We start from the raw sequence: 21,409 nt of genomic DNA on the forward strand, positions 1-21,409 counted from the left end.
AACGGTGGCCACTGCATTTCACTTATGCAGTGGTTGGCACACCCGTAAACTGAATGTCCTAGTCGGGGACCAGCCACTCCCATATGAGCCGCGTCCAAAATATTTAGGGGTGACGTTGGATCGCAGCCTTACCTATCGGATTCATCTCGAAGGGGTTGCCCGGAAGATAGAGAAACGCAACAATCTTCTGAGGAAGCTGGCGGGATCGACTTGGGGCGCTAGCCAAGCGCTCCTGAGAACAGCCGCCCTGGCACTATGCTATTCCACCGCGGAGTATTGCGCTCCAGTGTGGGGTAGAAGCAGAAACGTTGAGAAGGTGGATGTAAAACTTCGCAAGTCGATGCACATAGTGTCGGGAACGCTAGCAACAACCCCTAGAGAATGGGGCCCGATAATGGCAGCGATCCAGCCCCCCCCCCCCCCCCCCCCCCCGATGTCCGGAGGGAGACCATTACGGGAAACTGGCTGAGTAAGATCAAAGAGAGAGGGAATGGGGATACCCCTCTCATGCGCATAATGAACGGTGCCCCCGTTTCGAGCCGAAATAAGTCCCGGCAACCCTTGTACGCAGAATCCCTGACTACGAACAGAGCTGCACATACGAGATGGAAGTCGGTTTGGACGAATTCAATCCCTCGTGGGGGCGGGGACCTATACTCCTCTAAGCTTGGTGAGAAGTTGCCAGGCTTTGATACCAGTAAGAGGAGACACTGGGTAGCTGCGAATCGGCTTCGGTCGAGGAGCTGCCTAACGGCCGGTGCGTTACATCAGTGGGGTCTAACTTCCTGTCCAATATGTCCACGCTGTGGACAAGAACCCGAAACGGCAGAGCATCTAGTCGAAAGGTGTGTTGTGACGATGCTACCAGGCGGGTTCGCGACGGTGCACGAATGCGGACCGGACTTTGCTGATTGGGTCGATCGTCATAACATAATAGTGTGAACCATAAGAAGCAGCAACCTAATCAAGACAATGATTCTGGCAATATCGAATGAAAATAGTTCTTTCCCCGCGAAATTGCCAGCTTTTTACTAGTATATATATATATATATATATATATATATATATATATATATATATATATATATATATATATATATATATATATTATATATATATATATAAATTATTATTATTATTATTATTATTATTATTATTATTAATGATATTATCATTACTATTATTATTAATATTATTGTCCAATTCAACGATACTTTACTGACATGAAGTCTATTTATTTGCAGGTCTGATAACCTAAAGTCTTATGATGGTCTCATTGTTGATTGTAAATACTATCAAACAAACGCAAAATATTGTCCTTTACAGATCCATCACACATGTGCCCCTAGGAGTTGTCTGTCGGAAAAATATAGTAGTATCTAGTAATAATCTTACACACTGATACAAGTGTGGGGTCTCGTCTTATATCTTAAATTGATGTTGTTGACTTGCGAAACAGTGTAGAACGGGTTGAGCTAGTTAAAAAAGCTCAAGTTTAAAAAATGTTTTTGACCAGCCCCATGTCCAATTTCTACTTGTGACGCCACTGAATTCGGGCTGACTAGGACTCATGCCTCCCCACCTCCCTTCTGGGAAACCAGCGTGCACATACCTTTTCCATGTCTGATTACGCAATTATGAGATTGCTCTAACATTGTTGTCAATGAAAATATTTTGTGCTGGTTTGAGAGACTTTCTTTTACGACAATGATACCTTAATAATTTTGGTTTCCAGACCTGCAAATGAGTGCACGTCACCCATCCCCTCTCAAAACGCCACTTTTCCGTGCCTTCATATTTTTATCATCTTTTTGTCTAAGGAATCACAAGTCACGTGACATTTTATTCAAAATGGCGGTATCAACAACAATGAAAGAGTCAGAGTTAGAAACAGAAGAATCAACCACAATGGACCGCCACCGGAGCGGATTCTCTGAAATCTTTATCAAGTTTATCATAAAGAGTAATGTACCCGATGTTTAGAAAAATAATAAAACATGGCTAAAATCAGTAGAAATCTTTTAGATGGGAAGAAACGACAGGCGTCATTATTAGGATCAACGTTGACAAGTCTCACACTAAACAGTGAGGAGAATGATACCACAAGCTCGGATGAAGAAGACGAATCAGCCACTGAAAGTGATTCTTCACAAGAAGAAGAATTGAATGAAGACTCTTGTCATAAATCAGGGGATGAGACAGATACAAAATCAAAGAAATGCTCCACAGATACAACTAGCAATTCCAATAAAAAACAAACAGGAAAAGAAAAACCGAAAGTGCGAATGAAAACACTGACAATTGATGGTCAGCTTGTATATTTCTGTATAATATGTGATAAAATCTTCACAAAAAAGAAAGACAAAATTAATCATGAATTGGCTCATAGCAATGAAACTCTTATCAGTTGTCCAGAATGTGGTAAAGATTTTTTTCACGAGTCAAGTTTAGCACATCACATTAGATCACATGATGGAGAACAGCTCCACTTTTGTGACTTTTGTCCAAAGATGTTCGCCCAGAGTCACCAGCTCAAAGCCCACACTCTAAGTCATTCTAATCCTACCGAAATTTCTTGTAAAAAATGTCGTGTTGGTTTCAAAACCTCAAGTGACTTAAACAGTCATCACCGGAAAAAGATCAAGGAAGAAATGTCTGCTCTCTGGTGTGACTTGTGCAAACTCTACTGCTGTCGGGCGCACTGTGTTGAATCAAATTTCAGTAATCTACATGCATTTCGATGTTTTGCTTGTAATGAATTATTTTATACATTGAGAAAGTTAAAACTTCACGCTAAGAGATATGCACACAAGTTTAATCAGTCTAGCAAATCTTGGAAACCGTCCATCTCAGACAATGAGGCAAATGATGATCAGGAATGCAGGTCTTTTAAAGCAAATGCATTAACTATTGGCCATAAACGTCAAATTGAAAACAATGATCAGGATGAGGGCCCAGAATCTAAAAAAGACTGTAGTGGAGATCATGTTCAGCATGAAGATTCTACGTTGAAGGAGCAATCAGAGACGGATGAAATGTCAAAGATGAAAATGAACATTGAGTCTCCCAGAAAGGTCATCAAGGTAAGAATAAAAATGCATGTTAAAAACCTTTATTAATTAAAATAGTTTCAGAGGTATGTAAAAAAAGAATAGGTATTCTATGACTATGAATGCCTTTGAGGCTTCGTAGGTATATTAAGTATTAGTATTAGATTGGAACAGATTGAAATCATATTGACTACAAGTTTCAGTTCTATCAAGTTTTTGCTATTTTGTGTATGCAGTGCAATCTCTTTATTACAACATCTTTGGTACTATAAAAAAATTCGTAATGAAGCAACGAATAATTACAAGGGGGGAGGGGGAATAGTACTTGACTATGGATCAACACACTGATGCTGTATCCTATCATTATAGACCAGGCGAAGATAATTGCAGACTTGGAGCAATGAGTTTTCAAGCAAGCAATGGACTTCACTCTCCTGACTTAGGCAAATGTTTTTAGAAAAAGCCAAAAAAAAAAAAAGCCAAAGGGTATCAAGTGTGACATCCAAAAAACAAAAATCACCTCTGATATTGAGGAGAGATGCAAATCCTTGACTTATTGGCATTGAGATAGTTCTGGGTGGATTTTGTGTTGTTGTACCTAGTGTTTTAGTGTTGTTAAATATCTTTTCTCTGAAACTTACAATTTGGATTCATGAAGTGTGTGGAGTGGTTGGCAATGGACAATGACATGGATAGGTATAGGGAATGAGATTAGCAGAAGAGTAGCGTCCCTTGATTGGAAATCACGAGCGGAAAAGTTATTAGAGAGAGAACGTCATGTTGGTTGTGTGGCATGAGACACTTCACCGAAAGCGAGGACGAGAGAGACGCCTGCGCAAAATCATTTTGACGTTCTCTCTGTAAGGTGACGTCCAATCAAGGGACGCTACTCTTCCGCTAATCTCAATCCCTATTAGGCAATTTTAGGACTCAATTTAACTCCCAGACTATACCTTGGACTTTATCGTTAAGCTTTGCGGATTTAAGGTATGCACAATCTTGAAAACCATGAAAATATCCTTGAAAAGCCTTAAGAAATTTTTGAATTTTTTAAAAAGAATAAGAGCCCTGCTTGTCCTTCATATATGGCCATTCTGAATCTTCAACGAATTCACATAAAAAAGACAAAGGCCTCTAATTATTCAGAGTTATTGTTTTCATAACTGTTCTGCAAATGCAAGTTTAAAAAAGAAACTACTTATATCAAAACAATTTTTCATATTTTCACTTAAATGTTGGTGTCCTCTATATGGAATCTGCCAGAGGTCCTTTTAAAAAAAAAATTTAAAAACTACAAAGACTTTGTTATTCCTTTTCTTTATTCCAAACATATTTTAAAATTTTGCTTTTGTTGAATTATCTCGAATTTAATTGTTCCATATTTTTCCTTTCAGTTTCAGAGGAAACCATACTGCAAAAAGTGTAACAGATCGTTCAAAGAGACCAGTGATTTGATCTCTCACAAGCTATCTGTCCACTCAAGTACTCATGGATCAATCTGCCGAGTTTGTGGGGACGAGTTCAGCTCTGATACAGATCTGAAGCTGCACGAATGCAGGATGAGATTGGTCAAACCACAGGGTTGTGACAGGAGTGACATGAAAAATGTGAAAGAGAGTGAAGAATCAAACAATAAACAGTCAAAGGTCTTTGAGGTAAAATGAGTTTAAAATGAATTAAAATAGGCAATTATCATAAGTTTTTCTTTACTTTAGTATTTTCCCAAAACATTAAAAATAATCACATTGAATCTTGATTAAATGTTTGGACTTTTGATTCACATCTCATATCAAAGGGAGATAAATGATATTTTAAAAATAAATGCATGACATTTTAAAGTAAGGCCCAAATTCCTATTTTCAAAATCTCTGGACCTGCTTTTGGCAGGTGTGAAATTGGCAATTCTGGACAGAAACAGAGACTGGACGTTCTTTGCCAATAGATTTTACTGATCACATGGCTAGGGACAAGGTCAAAATATATTTACTTATTATTAAAAAAATTATTAAAAAGGGTATCGATGGAGATTGATTATTACATTAATTGTCATTCAAGCAGGATTGCTTGTAGTTCAAAGCACTTCGTTCATTATCGTCTTTAAAGATTTTCAATAACTGCTGAGCATAATGAATTTCCTCACCATTTAAACAATTTTTTTAATGTTTGTTGTCTTTTTATTTCTGAAATATTCTCTGACACGAAGTGCCAGACTTGACTCATGATAATGAAATGAACTAATTACCTACCTTTTATCTTTGTTATTTATTCCAGTGCCACGTATGTAAAAAGTCATTTCCATTCCATGATCAGCTTCAAAGTCATCTTCGTCTCCATAACAACATCAAGAGTTTTCAGTGCTATCTATGTCAACGAAATTTTGTCACCAAACATTACTTACAACGACACCTTCAAGTCCACATAAAAGATGGTAGTATTACAAAAACTGACCATAAAGGGAATGAAAATGGAACAAGTTCTCCTGAGAATGATAATGAAGATTGTTTCCAGAGTGATGATGATTTTGAAGACCCTAAAATAGACAATGCTTTGACGTCCATGACTTCTTTAAAATTTGGAGTGGGTAAAGAAAATATTTATAGTTTTTCTGATGACAGCGCTTCTTCTTTTGTGACCAGAGAATCGGAGAAAAGTGATAATTGTGTATCTTCAACGAGCTCGCACAGTTTTAAAATTTCAATGGCCAGGGAGAGAAGAAAACTCAGAAAAAGAAGAAGCTTATCAAAATCTCTTTTGTGCAAAAAGCTGTCTAAGAAAAAGGTGTTGTTTGAAAATTCCCAGTGCACTGAAAAGTCAGTTGTGTATGTTGACGAACGGCCTGAGAAAGATGATAGTGTAAATAATTTTGTTTTTGAAATTAACGGTGCTAAATCTGAACTTAATCAAGAAACGACAATTTTTGTAGAATTGACTGTAGCAAAACTAGTCCCCAAAGACACACCAGTATTACATTCCTTGACTGGAATTGATAAAGAAAATACAATACCGCCCGGTGGAGTCTGTGGCAATGCATTTGATTTGAATTCAGAATTGTTTAGCGAAATATGTTCACAGAAGTTAGAAGAAATTCCTCTCCGTTTGTCAGACAATGTAATGGTGCTTGATTTAGAAGTTGAAGATGCTGGAGGTGATATTTTTTCTTCCCCTTATTCTCAGTCATGTCACGAAATGACAAAAAAATCAAACAGTCAAGAACTTTTGTCTTCGACTACTGCAGGTCCTGGTGAAAAGACGGAGCAATGGGATTGGAATGGCAGAAAACGAGGTCAATCCTTTGATTCTGAGTGCTTCCAAAAGGATGACAATTTGTCTGTGCAACCTCTGCATTCTCTTCATCTAATGACTGCCAAATTCAATAATGAAAATGAACAACCGAAGGCAATTTCTGCAAGTAAAACTTACGTCTCAGAGGATAATAAAAAGTCAGGTAGTATTAATCATGGCTCTCAAGAGAGACTTAACTTAAACAAGACTGTACCAGGAAAGACGTGTAGAGATATTGCAGCATCCTGGAAATCAAATAGAAATATAATTAACAATTCTAAAACACCAGCAACCATGACTGATGAGCATAAAAAGCCAGACCTTAATACTCCAAAGATAAATGATAGTCATTTTAGATTACATTCTGAAAGAGGCAGTGCATTTAAAAGTGTTCCCAAAAAGTCAACCGAAAATGAAATCGCATACCTCATAAATGAACCAATTTCTTTCAAAGTTAAGAACGAACAGTCTCCGTCATCACTACCACTTTCAGCTGTAAATTCACATTCATTTAGATCTCCAATAGATTCATCTCAACCACTACCTCCCACGTTTCCTCAAAGTTCATCAGAATCATCTTCATTTTCCTCCCATCATCATCCACAATCCCTTGGAATCAAATCAGAATATATCCATGAGCAAGAAAATTGCAGTCAGTCCTTAGCATTTCTTCAAAATAGTTCTTCATCCACTTTTGTTGATTCTGCTACTTCAAGACGTAACAGTTATGATATGAAAAGTAATATCCCAAGCATGCAATCAACACCTAATTGTTCACAATCAAGCAATGTCTTTCGTTTTGATACGGATAATCCAGCATTGAGAGATATGAATCTGATGGAAATGGTCAGCTCTATCCAGACTCAACCCCTGTCCACTGTCACTCAATCAGAAAACCCATTTCATGTAACAGTTTCATCATCAAACGCTTTGCCAGATATAAAACGTGAAATTGAATGTGAACCGCAATCTTTCTCAAGGAATATCAAAACTGAATTGAATTATTCATCTCGAGCAGATAGTACCAGAGGTTTTAGAAGTCCGGTTAATCCACCCAGGGCATTTGGTCTGGAGAATTCCTTACCGTCAAACCCCATGAATATGATCCACGGTTTGAATATCATCAATCCAACCCTAGATCATTTCAATGCGATGAGTGGTGCAGGTGCCATGGGTGTAACCAATCAACATTTTTACAGGCCTCCGTTTCAACAGCCAGACTTGTCATCACAATTTCAACCATCCTTTCCTCACCAAGGGCCAAACCTTATGAGCAACGCATTCCCAATACTACAGGTTCCAAACCAATTTGGCCTGCCCAATCCTTTTGGTCCTGGCATGACAAATCAAACTCCTCTACTACCTCCATTGCCTTTTGCCCACCAGACAACAACCATTTTTCACAGTAGCGTCATGCCTCTACCTCCCCTTCCTCCACCTCCTCCTATGCCCCCAGTCATGCCACCAAATGCTGGAATTTTTTATTTACCTTTTTGATATTTATTGACTGTTTAATTGATCTTAAGAATCTGGCCAGAATGAAACGTTATATTTTTTAAAACTTATTTTTAATACAAAGTTTTCTACTTAATTTTGTCATGGCATGTATGATTCAATTGAATAGTGGTTTTCCAAAATTACCTCACCCGTTTTTCCCATTTTGAAACATTGAGGATTATTTCCCTTTAAAATTCTCATTCGGTCTTTTATTTTATCATATTATTTAAACTTCAAATTCATACAAATCAAGGGAAATTTTTGTGCCAATTGATGCTTAGAATAAAGTTTATATTTAAATTTATATGGATGGAAAATCTCAAAACTTAGAAAAATCGACTTAACGAGTTTTGGAAAACCATCCTTCAATTTGACCCATTAAAAATACAGGCTTGCCAATCAGTATGATCTCCCATATTATTTTAATACGCTTTTGTGTTCAAAATGTGATATGATAATATGGGAATGTTTACTAAATTATGTTAAATGCAAAAAATTAGAATTTGTAACAAAATGGTGGAAAATTATTTAAAAAGTGAAATAGTTGAAAGTCATTAAGTATTATCTCCACCAAGATGAGAATCTGAGTAGCCAGACAGAGGATTGTCATTGGAATTAAAGGCTTTTCCTACTCTCTGCTAGCTTGATAAGTCTCCATGAACTCAACGAATGTTAAATTGGAAATTTTGAATTATTGCATATGATAAAAATAGGATTGTTTGGGAAAACATTTGAGAAAATTAGCATACAGGGTGGAGACAAAATGATAAATCTTTTCAAATAGTTGAAGTTGGTCAGCAAGATGGAAAATACAACCTGGTTTATTACAATGCAAATGGTTTTATGTTGATCTGACCAGAGTATTTTGGTTCTTTATCATACCTGCCAAGTACCCCGATAAAATCGGATTTTCTCCAATTTTTTTCTCCTTTTTGAGTAACCCGCCTTAATATGGAAAACTCCAATTATTTTTTTTCATCCGTCATGTCTTAACCAAAAAAAAATAAAATAAAAAGGGTAAAAAAAAAAGTGAAAATGTGAAACTGATTTATCATGTTGATGAGTGCAACTTTTTAAAATTTGAGGTACTAGGTAATACTCATTAAGGGATGCTGGGCAACTTTCATAAAAATTATCGGATATAATATAGAGAAATATAAGTCTTTTACATTTAAGTTTAAGTCAAATTTAGGTTTACTCCTCTTTTTTTCTCCTCACTCCTCTTTTTTTTCTCCACACTCCTCTTTTTTTTTTTTTTAGTTTGACTCCTATTTTTTTTTTCAGCATAGGTTGGCAGGTTTACTTTTGACATAAACTCCATAGAACAACTATCTTCAATAGTACCTCGATAATGTAAATAATAAATAACAAGATGTCCTCGTATTGTGCTAACACTTTGCCGCTGAATGGTTAAAAAATATGCTTTGACAACTTAAGCTTAAACAAAATAAGGATGATTTACAACACAAAGCAATCTGTGTCCACAGGACACTGTAAATGTTTGCTTTAATCGGTGGCTTAAAAAACCCTCAAAATTCTTGATTCTAATCATTCTATTTCTATTGTAGTTTATTTATTGTAAAGCTTTGTAAAGAATGATGGTGCTTCTTTGTCCTTAGAAATATAAACTTTATTATTTTAATTGAACAAATAGTACACAGGCTTCGGGATTCATACATATCAAAATAACACTAAAATCGTTCAAGTGTGTGGCTGGATGGCTCAGTGGCTAGCGCGACTGCTAGCTAATCTCTCTCTCTCTCTCTCTCTCTCTCTCTCTCTCTCTCTCTCTCTCTCTCTCTCTCTCTCTCTCTCTCACACTCTCTCCATACACTATCGATTTCTTTTCACTGATAATCAAACTTACAACTAGTTCAATGAGATGATTTCAAAATCTTTTTTTTTTCAAAAACAATTTTGTCAGAATTTGTTAAAAAAACTGAATGTATGTCATTTTTCTTTACAAGAAGAATCAACAACAAAAGTAAATGATATCTTGAGATATGCATAGAGCTCGTTTAAAATTGGTGCAACTGTTTTATCGCAAATTATGAGGCATGAAACTATGATCGTGGTGCTTTAATTATTGCTTATAATCTGCCTGAGGAGACGCAGACGCAGTTTGCATTCTTTGATTTATGTTTTCTCTGAAGCAAGGAAAAGATCTTTTTTAAAAATTAGTCTTACACAGGCTGTTTAAAAAAAAAAAATTTTTGTTTTTAATTACAACAAACATGTCACTTGCAACAGACCGTTTGTGATGGTCAGTGATCTAACTCTATACAAAAATAAAATCTCCGTACTTGTTTTAGTGCAACTTACATCTGACTATTATTTTATAATATTTTTAATTTCTTGTCTTCCATTTGCTTTATTATACACAATTTGGATGTTCTGGGCTGGGTCCTTTGACCTCAAATGGTGGGCAGAAGGACATGCTGTTTGTCTTCTGTTCCCTTATATCTGTTTTCTGAGTTGCTTTCTGTCTTTGTCTGGGAATGGGATTATTTAGTTTTGTCCCAGCCCTGACTTGGAGTCTTTCACTGGGAGGGGAGGGAAACAGTCAAATGTATAGATTTAGTTTTGGGAGATGATATTTTTTTTCCTTGTAAATCATCTCCTTATTATGTACTGTAATTATTTTTTTTATTTTATGATCGAAGTAATGATTTGTAAATATTTGAGTGTATTCCTCTTTGTGGGTTCTTGTGTTTGTGTCTGAATGAGACTTTTAGGTGATCTCACTGATAGTATGTTCTTGGAACCGTATATCTGTTCCCTATTTACTTTTTCTCATGTTTTTACTATCCAATTTTCTTCCTTTTTACTGGCACTGATATGGCCTAAATGTGTTGCAAGCACCGTAAAACCCTTAAAATCAAACAAAAACAACAAGAATTCTGTGTTGTTTTGTTCTCATTATTTATACCAAGAAGCTTAACTTTACACACAGTCATTCTTATTGTCAAACAAAGTCAGATTTACGTCTTTAGTAATACATGGGAGACTGCAAGGTTTCTTTGGGTTTTTCCTTACGCAATAATGGCATAATCTGCTTAAGATAATACAATGTTTCTTTATATGTTATTATTACAGTGCAATCTGCATAAAGTCAACACCTCTTGTTGGTCCCAAGTTTTCTATTTATTTTATTTATCTAAAACTGTGTTCCATTGATAAGGATAAGGTCAACCCTTGCTTAAAGTCACCAATCTTTTTGGTTCAGTGGTGTTGACTGGATGGGGTTCCTGGCCTCCCATAGTGGGCAGGGTGGCATTTACTGTGTTTCTATCCCTTATAGCTTTTTTTCCAATTTGCTTTCTGTTTTTCTCTTGGAATGAGAATACTTGGTTTTGTCCTGGCCCTATCCAGTGTCCTTGACTGGGAGGGAAACAGTCAAATGCATAGTTATTGTTTTGAGAGATGATATTTTTTTCCCCTTGTAAATCATCTCTCTGTTATGTATTATTATATTTGTTATTTTGAATGTATAATGTCAGCATTTGAGTGTGTTCCTCTTTGTTGGATATTGTGCTTGTGTCCAGACGAGACTTATCGGTTATCTCAAACTAAGTACATTGATGGTATGTTCTTGGAATCTACATCTGATCGTTAGTTCTTCCCAGTCCCAGTTCCCCTTTTTATTACCTTTTTCTTGGGTGCTTTAATTGTAATTCTAGAATTTGACTATCCCATTTTCTATCTTTTTACTGGTGCTGATGTGACCTAAATGTGTTGCAAGTGCCGTAAAACCCTTAAAAACAAACAGCGGTGTTGACTGTCAGTATTCCACTGTTTATGATAATGGCCAGTTGAATCTCTCTGTACAGCTTTATCAATTATTTTTCAACAATTTCTCCACCTGAATACGCTCTCACTTTCATAATGTTGATCTCTGTTTGCAACTGGAAACTATTTCACATTTGAGTCAAACTGAGTCTTAATATTTTACCTGACTTAGTAATATGATAATTGAACTTTTTAGGGGGGAACTTTTTATAATATGCAATATCCACTAAATGTGCTCAAAGGGTCCCTGGCCAACAGCAGCACGGAACATGTAGGACGAGTCATGATGCCTGTTAGGAGATATTATTATATTTTCCGACAAATACAATGCCAGGTACTCATTTTACGCATGAGTATGGTGAGAGAATGGCAGTAAAGAGCCTTTTCCAAGGACTTAACTATGCACCGCTCAGAGTGGGGCTTGAATTAAGGGCTTTCCGATCCGAAGGAGTGTGTCATGCCAACAAATATTTGCAATGTCAATCCTCTTGATATTATACAATATTTTGTTCAGTTTCAAACCTCGGTAGTCCAAGGTTTGAGAGTTTTGCCAAGATGAGGGTCATTTTAATCAATCAACATTCGAATGACAAGTTTTGTGGCCAAAATTTTAAACAACTCGTTTTTTTGGGGGTTTTTTTTTGGTTTTTTTTTCAGAGTGCGGCAGTGTAGATTCTTGCATTTTGGGATTTTCAAAAATGTTCCAATCGTAAGAGCAACCCTAGGGATGCACAATTGGAAGAAGTTTGTCATTCAAGATGCAAGAAAGCATGTGTGCCTTTATAATTTTACGATTCTCAACTTATTACAGTTTCACTAGGTCTGATATTAAAGCTGATTTTTTTTTTTTTTTTAATTGTATGAACCCTTCTCCTTGTTGTCTACTATGTTGTAGTCGATCCCCTTCCATACCAACTACAGGAAAATTGTCACATTTGTTACCATACAATATGCATTTTTCTTCTTCAGATTTATTTTGTACATCTCGAAACAATGAAGAGTGATCTTTGTTTAGTTAATGTTATTTTGTAAGGAGCTTATTTGACTTTTTAAAAATCAACTTTTCTGCTGGGTATGCCTGCCAATTTGGAAAAATACTGAAAATTGTATGTACTGTAAGGAGAGAGTTGAAGGCTAAATGATTTTGTCTTGTCTTAATAATTGTAATTCGCTGCAGACAAATGACCATTCAAACGTGAGTTGACCCCGAGGTCATTGTGTAAATGTTTCACTTTAGACAAATCACAAGAATCCTGAAAGAATTGATTTTTAAAAAGGGAAAAAGATCCTTTTCAAAATATTAAAATAAAACTAAACTCACGCAGATGTGAGGAGTCTCTCTCTTCCCCCCCCCCCTCTCTCTCTCTCTCTCTCTCTCTCTCTCTCTCTCTCTCTCTCTCTCTCTCTCTCTCTCTCTCTCTCTCTCTCTCTCTCTCTCTCTCTCTCTCTCTCTCTCTCTCTCTTTATATATGAGTATGTACCAGATTTTTTTGTACATCACGACTGTTCAATTCACATGTCTATTTATGGATCATGGATTTTAAAACGTTCCTGTAGTGTACAGCCAGTAGATCTGCTTTAATTTGTTATTTTTACACAACAAAACAAAGGTGCAATATAATATGTATGTATGTATGTATGTATGTATGATGTTCCATCTCTCCCCAACCCCCAACCCTCGTTTTCTCATAGATCTGATTCCAAAGATATTGTAATTGTAACATATCGTAGGCTGGGTGCTATAAGTGACAATGTCAAAAGAAAAAAAATAATTCTTTAAAAAATATCACCACTGAAATCAGCACTCCTGGTTCCAAAATGTCTATTAATGACTATGAACATATTATGTATTTTTTTATCAATTACTGTTTCCTCACGTAAACAACCAAAAAAAAAAAAATATAAAAATTTTTAACGCGTTGAAAATCCAGAAAAGAAAAACAAACAAAAGAAAAGCTTCAAATGCGTTTTTCTCAAAACATGAATTTTGACAGAAGTCACTGCTGGCACTCAGGCGAGATTATGTTTTGTTAATGAAATTGATTCATCAATAATGTTATTGTTAAGTCCATACTAACGAAAGAGTGAAAATGGAGAGGCTTCGTATGGGAACAAAACACTGTGTCTGTTTTGTTCCCATATGAAGCCCCTCCATTTTCACTCTTTCGTTAGTATTTTCACGATCACTGGCTACATGCAGCCCCTACCGTTTTCTACTTTTTCATTGTTAAGTCCAGTACTTCAATTTGTTTTGAATTCAGTCATTTGCTGTACAGTATTATTCCCTAAATGTTTTTCACTTTGTTCCACTACAAAGTCACCATTTTTGTCTGTTAGTAAATATGTATTGCTGGGTGGGGTTCCTGACCTCCCATAGTGGGCAGGGAGGTACTTACTTTGTCAACGTTGTATATGTTTTGTAAACATTTTAGTGTGTTCCTAATAGTGGGGACATGTGCTTGTGTCAGGATGAGACATTTAGATGATCTCAAACTAAGAACACTGATGGTAGTATGTCCTTGGAATCTACATCTGTTTCCTATTTGAACCAATTCCCCGCCCTTTGTCTTACTTTTTCTTGGGTGATTTAATTGTAATTCTAGAACTTTTTACTGTCCCATATCTTTTCTTTTCCTCCCATTGTGGGCAGAGAGGTACTTGCTGTGTCTTCTATCCCCCTATATCTGTTTTCCAATTTGCTTTCTGTCTTTGTCTTGGAATGTGATTACTTGGTTTTGTTATGGCCCTGGTCGGATACTCTAGCTGGGAGGGAGACAGTCAAATGTATATTTAGAGTTTTGGGAGATGATATTTGTTTCCTTGTAAATCATCAATTCTCTGTTATGTCCTGTATTATGTTTTGTTTACGTATTATGTATGAACATTTGAGTGTATTCCTCTTAGTGGAGACCTGTACTTGTGTCTGGGTAGACATTTAGGTGATCTCAAACTAAGTACTTTGATAGTGTGCTCTTGGAATCTCTGGGTGGGGATCCTGACCTCCCATAGCGGGCAGGGAGGTACATACTGTGTCTTCTATCCCGTCATATCCTATCCAACAAGCTTTCTGTCTTTGTCTTGGAATGAGATTACGGTACTTGTTTTTTTCCTGGCTCTCGTCGGAGTTCTGGCTGAGAGGGAAACAGTCAAATGCATAGTTATTGTTTTGGGAGATGATATTTTTTACCTTGTAAATCATCTCCCTGTTATGTATTATTATATTTGTTATTTTTAATGTATAATTTAAGCATTTGAGTGTATTCCTCTTTGTTGGATTTTGTGCTTGTGTCCGGATGAGACTTATGGGTGATCTCAAACTAAGTACATTGTGATCCCTATTTGTTCCCAATTCCCCTTTGTCTTACTCTCTCTTGGGTGCTTTAATTGTAATTCTAGAAGTTTCGACTATCCCATTTTCTTCCTTTTTACTGGCGCTGACATAACCTAAATGTGTTGCAAGCGCCGTAAAACCCTTAAAAACAAACATAAGTTAAGATAACTCATTCCTGACTTCCCATAGTGGGCAGGGAGGTACTTACTGTGTCTTCTATCCCTCTGTATCTGTTTTCCAATTGCTTTCTGTCTTTCCCTTAGAATGAGATTACTTAGTTTTGTCCTGACCCTGGCCGGAGTCCTTTGCTTGGAGGGGAAACAGTCGAATGTATTGTTTTAGTTTTTGGGAGATGAAATTTTTTCCTTTTAAATCATCTCTCTGTTATTTTTTTATCTTTAACATATTATTTGTAAACGTTTGAGTGTATTTCTCTTATCGAGATCTTGTGCTGGTGTCTGGATGAGACTTAGGTTAGCGGGTGGTTGGATGGGAGCATCACCCTTGAATCGTATACCTATGATGTTCGCATGGGTGTACGATCCGATAGTGATGTCGTTTCTTCTTCTCTTTACTAGCCTATCCTGCTTCTTTGGTTTGTGATTGTATTTTTGACAGGGGATATTTTTTTTCCTGTAAATCCTCTGCCTGTTTGTTCTTGGTTATTTATAATTTAGCTTATGATATCTTTAGATTATGATTTTGATTGAAATTTGTGCTATTTTTGTTAGATTGCTTGTTTTTTTGTTTCAGCGGTCTCTCATATAACCTCAATTGTGTTGGAAGAGACCTAAAGCAACAAACAAACAAAAAAAAGACTTAGCTTATCTCAAACTTAGTACACTGATACCGTGCTCTTGGAATCTACATCTGTTCTATATTTGTACCATTCCCCATTGGCTTACTTTTTTCCTCCAGTTCTTTTAATTGTACATTAAGATTGTTTTTACTATCCAATTTTCATCCTTTTTACTGGCGCTTATATGACCTAAATGTGTTTCAAGCGTCGTAAAACCCTTAAAAACAAACCATAAGATAACTCAATTTTATTTGGGTACTGCTTATATGTTTTGACAACTTTGACGTATCTAGTGGACGGTATTCCCCTATCAGCTAGGTGGGGTCTTTTGACGTGGCGGACGGTATTCCCATCCGCTAGGTGGGGTCTATCGACGTCGAGGACGGTATTCCCATCAGCTAAGTGGGGTTATTTGTCCTCCCACAGTGAGCTGGGAGGTTACTTCCTGTGTTTTCTATTCCCCTATATTATCTTTTTTCCAACTTGCTTTTTGTCTTTTTCTTGGAGTCCTTTAGTGGGAGGGAATCAGTCAAGTTAATATATGCGGTTATGGTTTTGGGAGATAATTTTTTTATCTTGTAAATCATCTCTCTGTCATTATATTTGATGTTTTGAAAACTATAACGATTTATAAGCGTTTGAGTGTTTTCTTCTTATAGGGATCCTGTGCATGTGTCTGGATGAGACTTTTAGGTGCTCTCATTGAGAGTCTCAAACTGAGTACACCGGTGATGTGCTATTGAAACTCATATCTGTTCCATTTTAAAATCATACCCCTCTGTCTTAATCTTCCCCATGTGCTTTTAATCGTAAATTTAGAATTTTTGATTATCCCATTTTCTTCCTTTTTACTGGCGCTGAAATGGCCTAAATGTGTCGCAAGCGCCGCATATCACCTATAAACACAAAAGAGTGATTTTCATACCCTGTGTATTAGTTTAGATGGAATGATGCTGTTGATGATTTTGATACTGCCCCATACAATTAGACGACTAATAAACGCAATGATTGTACATTATATTATTTGTTTCGTGGTTTATGTTTTACTCTCTCATGTTTGTTTTTGTTGTTTTGTTTATTATTTTTTTATTCGTTGTAGTTTTGTTGTTGTTTTTTTTTTTTAAGCAAAAATTCTATCAATTTGTACAGTGGAATCCTGATAAGGTGAACTCCGCTGGACCAGAAATATTGGTTGGCTTCAAGCAAGGATGACATTATCCATTATCCAATAGAACACACTCGGATAAAGAATTGATCATAGCTTGTCGCTCGAACACCGAACCCACTCCACCGCATCTGGGGAGCAGAATCTTAGATCATGATCACTGGATGGGGTTCCTGACCTCCCATAGTGGGCAGAGGGGTACATATTGTGTCTTCTATCCCCTTATACATCTGTTTTCCAATATCCTTTCTGTCTTTGTCTTGGAATGAGATTACCTGGTTTTATCTTGGCCCTGGCAGGGAGGGAAACAGTCAAATGCATAGTTATTGTTTTGGGAGATGATATTTTTTTTCCTTGTAAATCATCTCTCTGTTATGTATTATTATATTTGTTATTTTGAATGTATAATGTAAGCATTTGAGTGTATTGATCTTTGTTGGATCTTGTGTCTGTGCCCGGATGAGACTTATAGGTGATCTCAAACATTGGTGGTATGCTCTTGGAATCTACATCTGATCCCCATTTTTTCCCAGTTCCCCTTTGTCTTACTTTTTCTTGGGTGCTTTAATTGTAACTCTTGAATTTTTTACTATCCCATTTTCTATATTTTTACTGGCGCTGATATAACCTAAATGTGTTGCAAGCGCGGTAAAACCATTAAAAACATAAACACAAAACGATCATGATCAGTGCAGCTGGGTCCGCCCTGATATTCTTTAAGGCTGTGTTCCATCGTCTGCTCTGGGCATCCACATGTAAACAACTGGTCTCGGATAAATACGTGTTGACTTTATGCAGATTCTACTGTATATCGTTGATTAATAAAATCCCCTTTTCTTTCCTTTTATTGTTTCTTGGACGATTGATTGCTTTAGCACAGATAAGTCACTGGCCGTGTCTTCTATCCTCCATCTCTGTTGTCCCTTTCTGTGTTGCTCTCTGATTTGTTCTGGATTGAGATTGATCGGGTTGATTTTTTTCTCTCCTGGTCCTGGCGTGTCGTGCCCGAGGTCCCTCAACTGAGAGGGTGCAAGGATAGCCTAACGCCAAGCCAGCGGGTCGTAAAAGGCGACTAATAGTGTGGCTCTCCTTTTTTGAGTCACCCTGTCCTCCAGGTTGGGGGTTGTCGAAGGGTTAACAACCGTTTTGAAAATATTGTTGTACTTTGTAATCATTTAAGTGTAACCTTCACAGTGTAGTCCCTTGCGTGTGCCTGGATTTGACTTTTAGGTCATGTCAAAATTGTCGCACTGGTGGATTGCTCGCGGAATCTCCTTTTTCCTATTTGTCCCAGTCGGTAATCAGAAAGTCCGAGGTTCGATCCCAAGTCGAGGTCGACTGATTTTTTTTGGGATGTTTTTTTTTCGTTTGTATTTTCCTTTCCTGCTTTGGCATGTTTCATACACACTTGTTCAGATCTTTATCTTGCACATGCGTCTGCTCCCTAGTTTATTTATTTGGACCAGTCTCCTTTGTCTTACTTTTTCTTTTGTGTTTTTAACTTTAGATCTACAATCCTATCAGTTTCTTTTATTTCTTTTTTTTTTCACTGGCACCGAAATTACCTGAAAGTGTCGCAAGCGCCGTAAACCTCTAAAAACAACAAATGCTCCTAAAGCGTCGTTAGCACCGTAAAATCCCTAAAAACAAACAAATGCATATCATACCCATTGTCCAATGTTCAGAGACTATGATAATTCTATGACGACATACTTTTAGAAGACGCCTACAGATTGAAGTACAAAATCTATCCTGATAATAAGTTATAATTTCCGAATTACTATAGGTCCGTCTGGTGCCATTTTCATATCCTACCTACAGCCGATCCCCAATGACGGATGTTACGATGTCTCACTTGTTCTTAGTGTTTGCGCCCGTTCCCTCTCCCCATTTAAAAAAGATAACACTGGCTTGCGCATTACACATACGAGATGGAAATCGACTTGTATAAAAATCCGCTCTATCATGGACGAGAAGTCGTCTGCTCGAAATTAGGAGATAGGTTGTCAGTCTTCTGTACCAGCAAGAGGTAGCTGCAAAAAGACCAAGGTCCAGAATCTGTCAGATCGCGGCCACGCTTATCCGTGGGGACTTTCCATCTCTCTCTCTCTCTCTCTCGCACACGTGGCAAAGAACCTGAAGTAGCAGGTCATCTGGTTTGAACGGCAAACGGTTGCGAGGCTGCCAGGCGTATTGAGGCGATATATAGTGATTTAGATGTGGGCAAGAACCCGAAACGGCAGAGCATCAAGTTGAACTGTGTGTTGTGACGATGCTACCGGGCGCGTTCGCGATGGTGCACGAATGCGGACCGGACTTTGCTGGTTGGGTCGATCGTTATAACATGGTAATGTGAGAACCACAAGAAGCTGCTGCTGCCACATCAATGTAAAACTCCGTAAATCCAAAATAATATATATTATAGTGTCGGCAACAGGCCTAGATATATATATATCCTTACCGCCTGCCTACTATTGTTATGTAAGATTTTATGACTGACGTGTATTGTCCATTTCACCACCGATGTGTTAATTTTTCTTGCTATAGAATAGTGAGGTGTGGGTTATACGTCACTCACAGAGCATTTGAGCATTTGATGGTTTCTGTCAACCATGTTTGACAATCTTTTGTATTGTTTTTTTTTTTAAATGTACTTTTCTTTTTATTTATTTATTCATTGTCTTTTATTTATGGATTTTTTAAAAAAATGGTCAAAAGCTTGAGCGCATTTAAAAGCGGAGTGCTTTTCCGCTAGATTGCATATTGAGGGTTAAAATTATACATGAAAATTATGTTTCGAGCTCCGAGCGTGCTTATAACCGGATCATGCTTGTAGCCGGGATGCTTATAAACGGAGACTACTGTATCCTGAAAAGCAAGGCGCGAAACCGAATAATTAATATTTGCTCTGTTTATAAAATGGTCGTACATTGTAACTACGTTCATCCTTTCTGAATTAGGATGAACGTAGTTACAATGTACGACCATTTTATAAACAGAGGGATTTTGCACAAAACGCTTTACAAAGGGTCTTTAACCAACAGCAACACGTAACATCTAGGACTAGACATGACGCCTGTTAGGCGATATTATAATTTTTTTCTCCAACAAGGACAACGCTATTGACGGCAAGGGACTCATTTTACACCTGAGAGAATGCGAGTAAAGAGCCCTTTCGAAGAACTCAATTAAATTATGCGCTGAGCGAGGCTTGAACCCATGATCTTCGAAAGCGAGTGTCATAACGCAAGACCACATAGCCGCACATAACCGTTATCGGCAATCATATTTTCTCAACAGTTAAAAAGGCCTAGTTTACTAGGCTTTTCCTCTAGGTCACTGTTTCTGAATTGGGTTAAACTTCCTATAATAAAACCTTATTCTCATATCTATTAAAATTTATGCAAGAGAAATCTAGTAAAAAAAAAAAATAGCGCCATTTGCTTGCGCACCATTTCATCAATCGGTCAGCCATCACTATTTTCGTAACCCGTATATTAATAGTAACAAAGAAGAAAGGGTGCGTTATAATATTGTATATGACATGCTCATATGATATTAATATATCATCAAACTACAACGATATCTATGTTTATATATATATATATATATATATATATATATATATATATATATATATATATATATTATATATATATATATATATATATATATATATATATATATATATAATATATATATATATATATATATATACTAGTAAAAAGCCCGCAATTTCGCGGGGAAAGAACTATTTTCATTCGATATTGCCAGAATCATTTTTTTTTATTAGCTTGATTACGATTAGATGCATATTTTAATCGATGTGCGTGTAGTCGCTGCCATGCTTTATTCGGCGTGATTTTAGTTTATCAGTCTTTAGATATCAATATCAATAAGTCGCAAGTCTTTACCACGCTTTACTTGGGAGTGCTTTGCACTACCTTCAATACTTCACAAATTAAAATGGCGGCCGAGAATCAAAACAATGGTCAAATTATGAAATTTTAAACTTTCACAAATCTGTCAAGGTTTGTTCTAGAGTTTTTAAAACGCTTTTATATGATGACAAATTGAATAAATAAACGCCTGACAAAATATCAACGGTGAAAATACAAATTGAATGAATACTGGGGATGTAGGAGCTTTCGGAATGTCTCCCCTTTACTTAACTTATGTGAGGTCAAATGAAAATCTGAAGCGGACGCGATAAATATCAAGTCCCCGAATCTGTCTACTTTTGGTTTGTTCGGGCTAGAAGCTAGACAGAACCAATTGACAGTTTGCCGAAACGTTTAACTAAATATTTCCTAGGGCAATAATTATCACATCGATGGCATAAAAACGACAGTAATATCAGCAGTAATATTAGTTGATGTTGTTAATCGGTGAAACTTGTTTAAAGTTTCTGTAAATCCGAATACCGTTATGTGATCAAGTGAATTATATCACTATGAATGCCACGATTTGCTGAAAAATGCCAATCTGACATTTCC

At 36.7% G+C, this 21,409-nt stretch overlaps 1 protein-coding gene and 1 long non-coding RNA gene across 2 annotated transcripts; both read left to right on the forward strand.

Annotated features, from left to right (window-relative positions):
- The first annotated feature begins 1,625 nt into the window (after positions 1–1,625).
- On the forward strand, positions 1,626–10,150 carry LOC144968079 (uncharacterized). The gene is made up of 3 exons (XM_078906063.1): positions 1,626–3,083; positions 4,445–4,705; positions 5,322–10,150. Exons 1-3 carry the CDS (start codon positions 1,998–2,000, stop codon positions 7,827–7,829), a joined length of 3,855 nt encoding a protein of 1,284 aa, XP_078762189.1. The 5' UTR covers positions 1,626–1,997; the 3' UTR covers positions 7,830–10,150.
- Positions 10,151–13,804: 3,654 nt separating this feature from the next.
- Positions 13,805–16,766, forward strand: LOC144968080 (uncharacterized). The gene is made up of 2 exons (XR_013644504.1): positions 13,805–15,422; positions 15,773–16,766. It is a non-coding gene; the product is annotated as an uncharacterized LOC144968080 (long non-coding RNA).
- Positions 16,767–21,409: the final 4,643 nt, after the last annotated feature.

Source organism: Berghia stephanieae, chromosome 3, assembly GCF_034508935.2.
Source record: "Berghia stephanieae isolate SIO BIC M18660-M18661 chromosome 3, UCSD_Bste_1.3, whole genome shotgun sequence".
Lineage (NCBI taxonomy): Eukaryota > Metazoa > Mollusca > Gastropoda > Nudibranchia > Aeolidiidae > Berghia > Berghia stephanieae.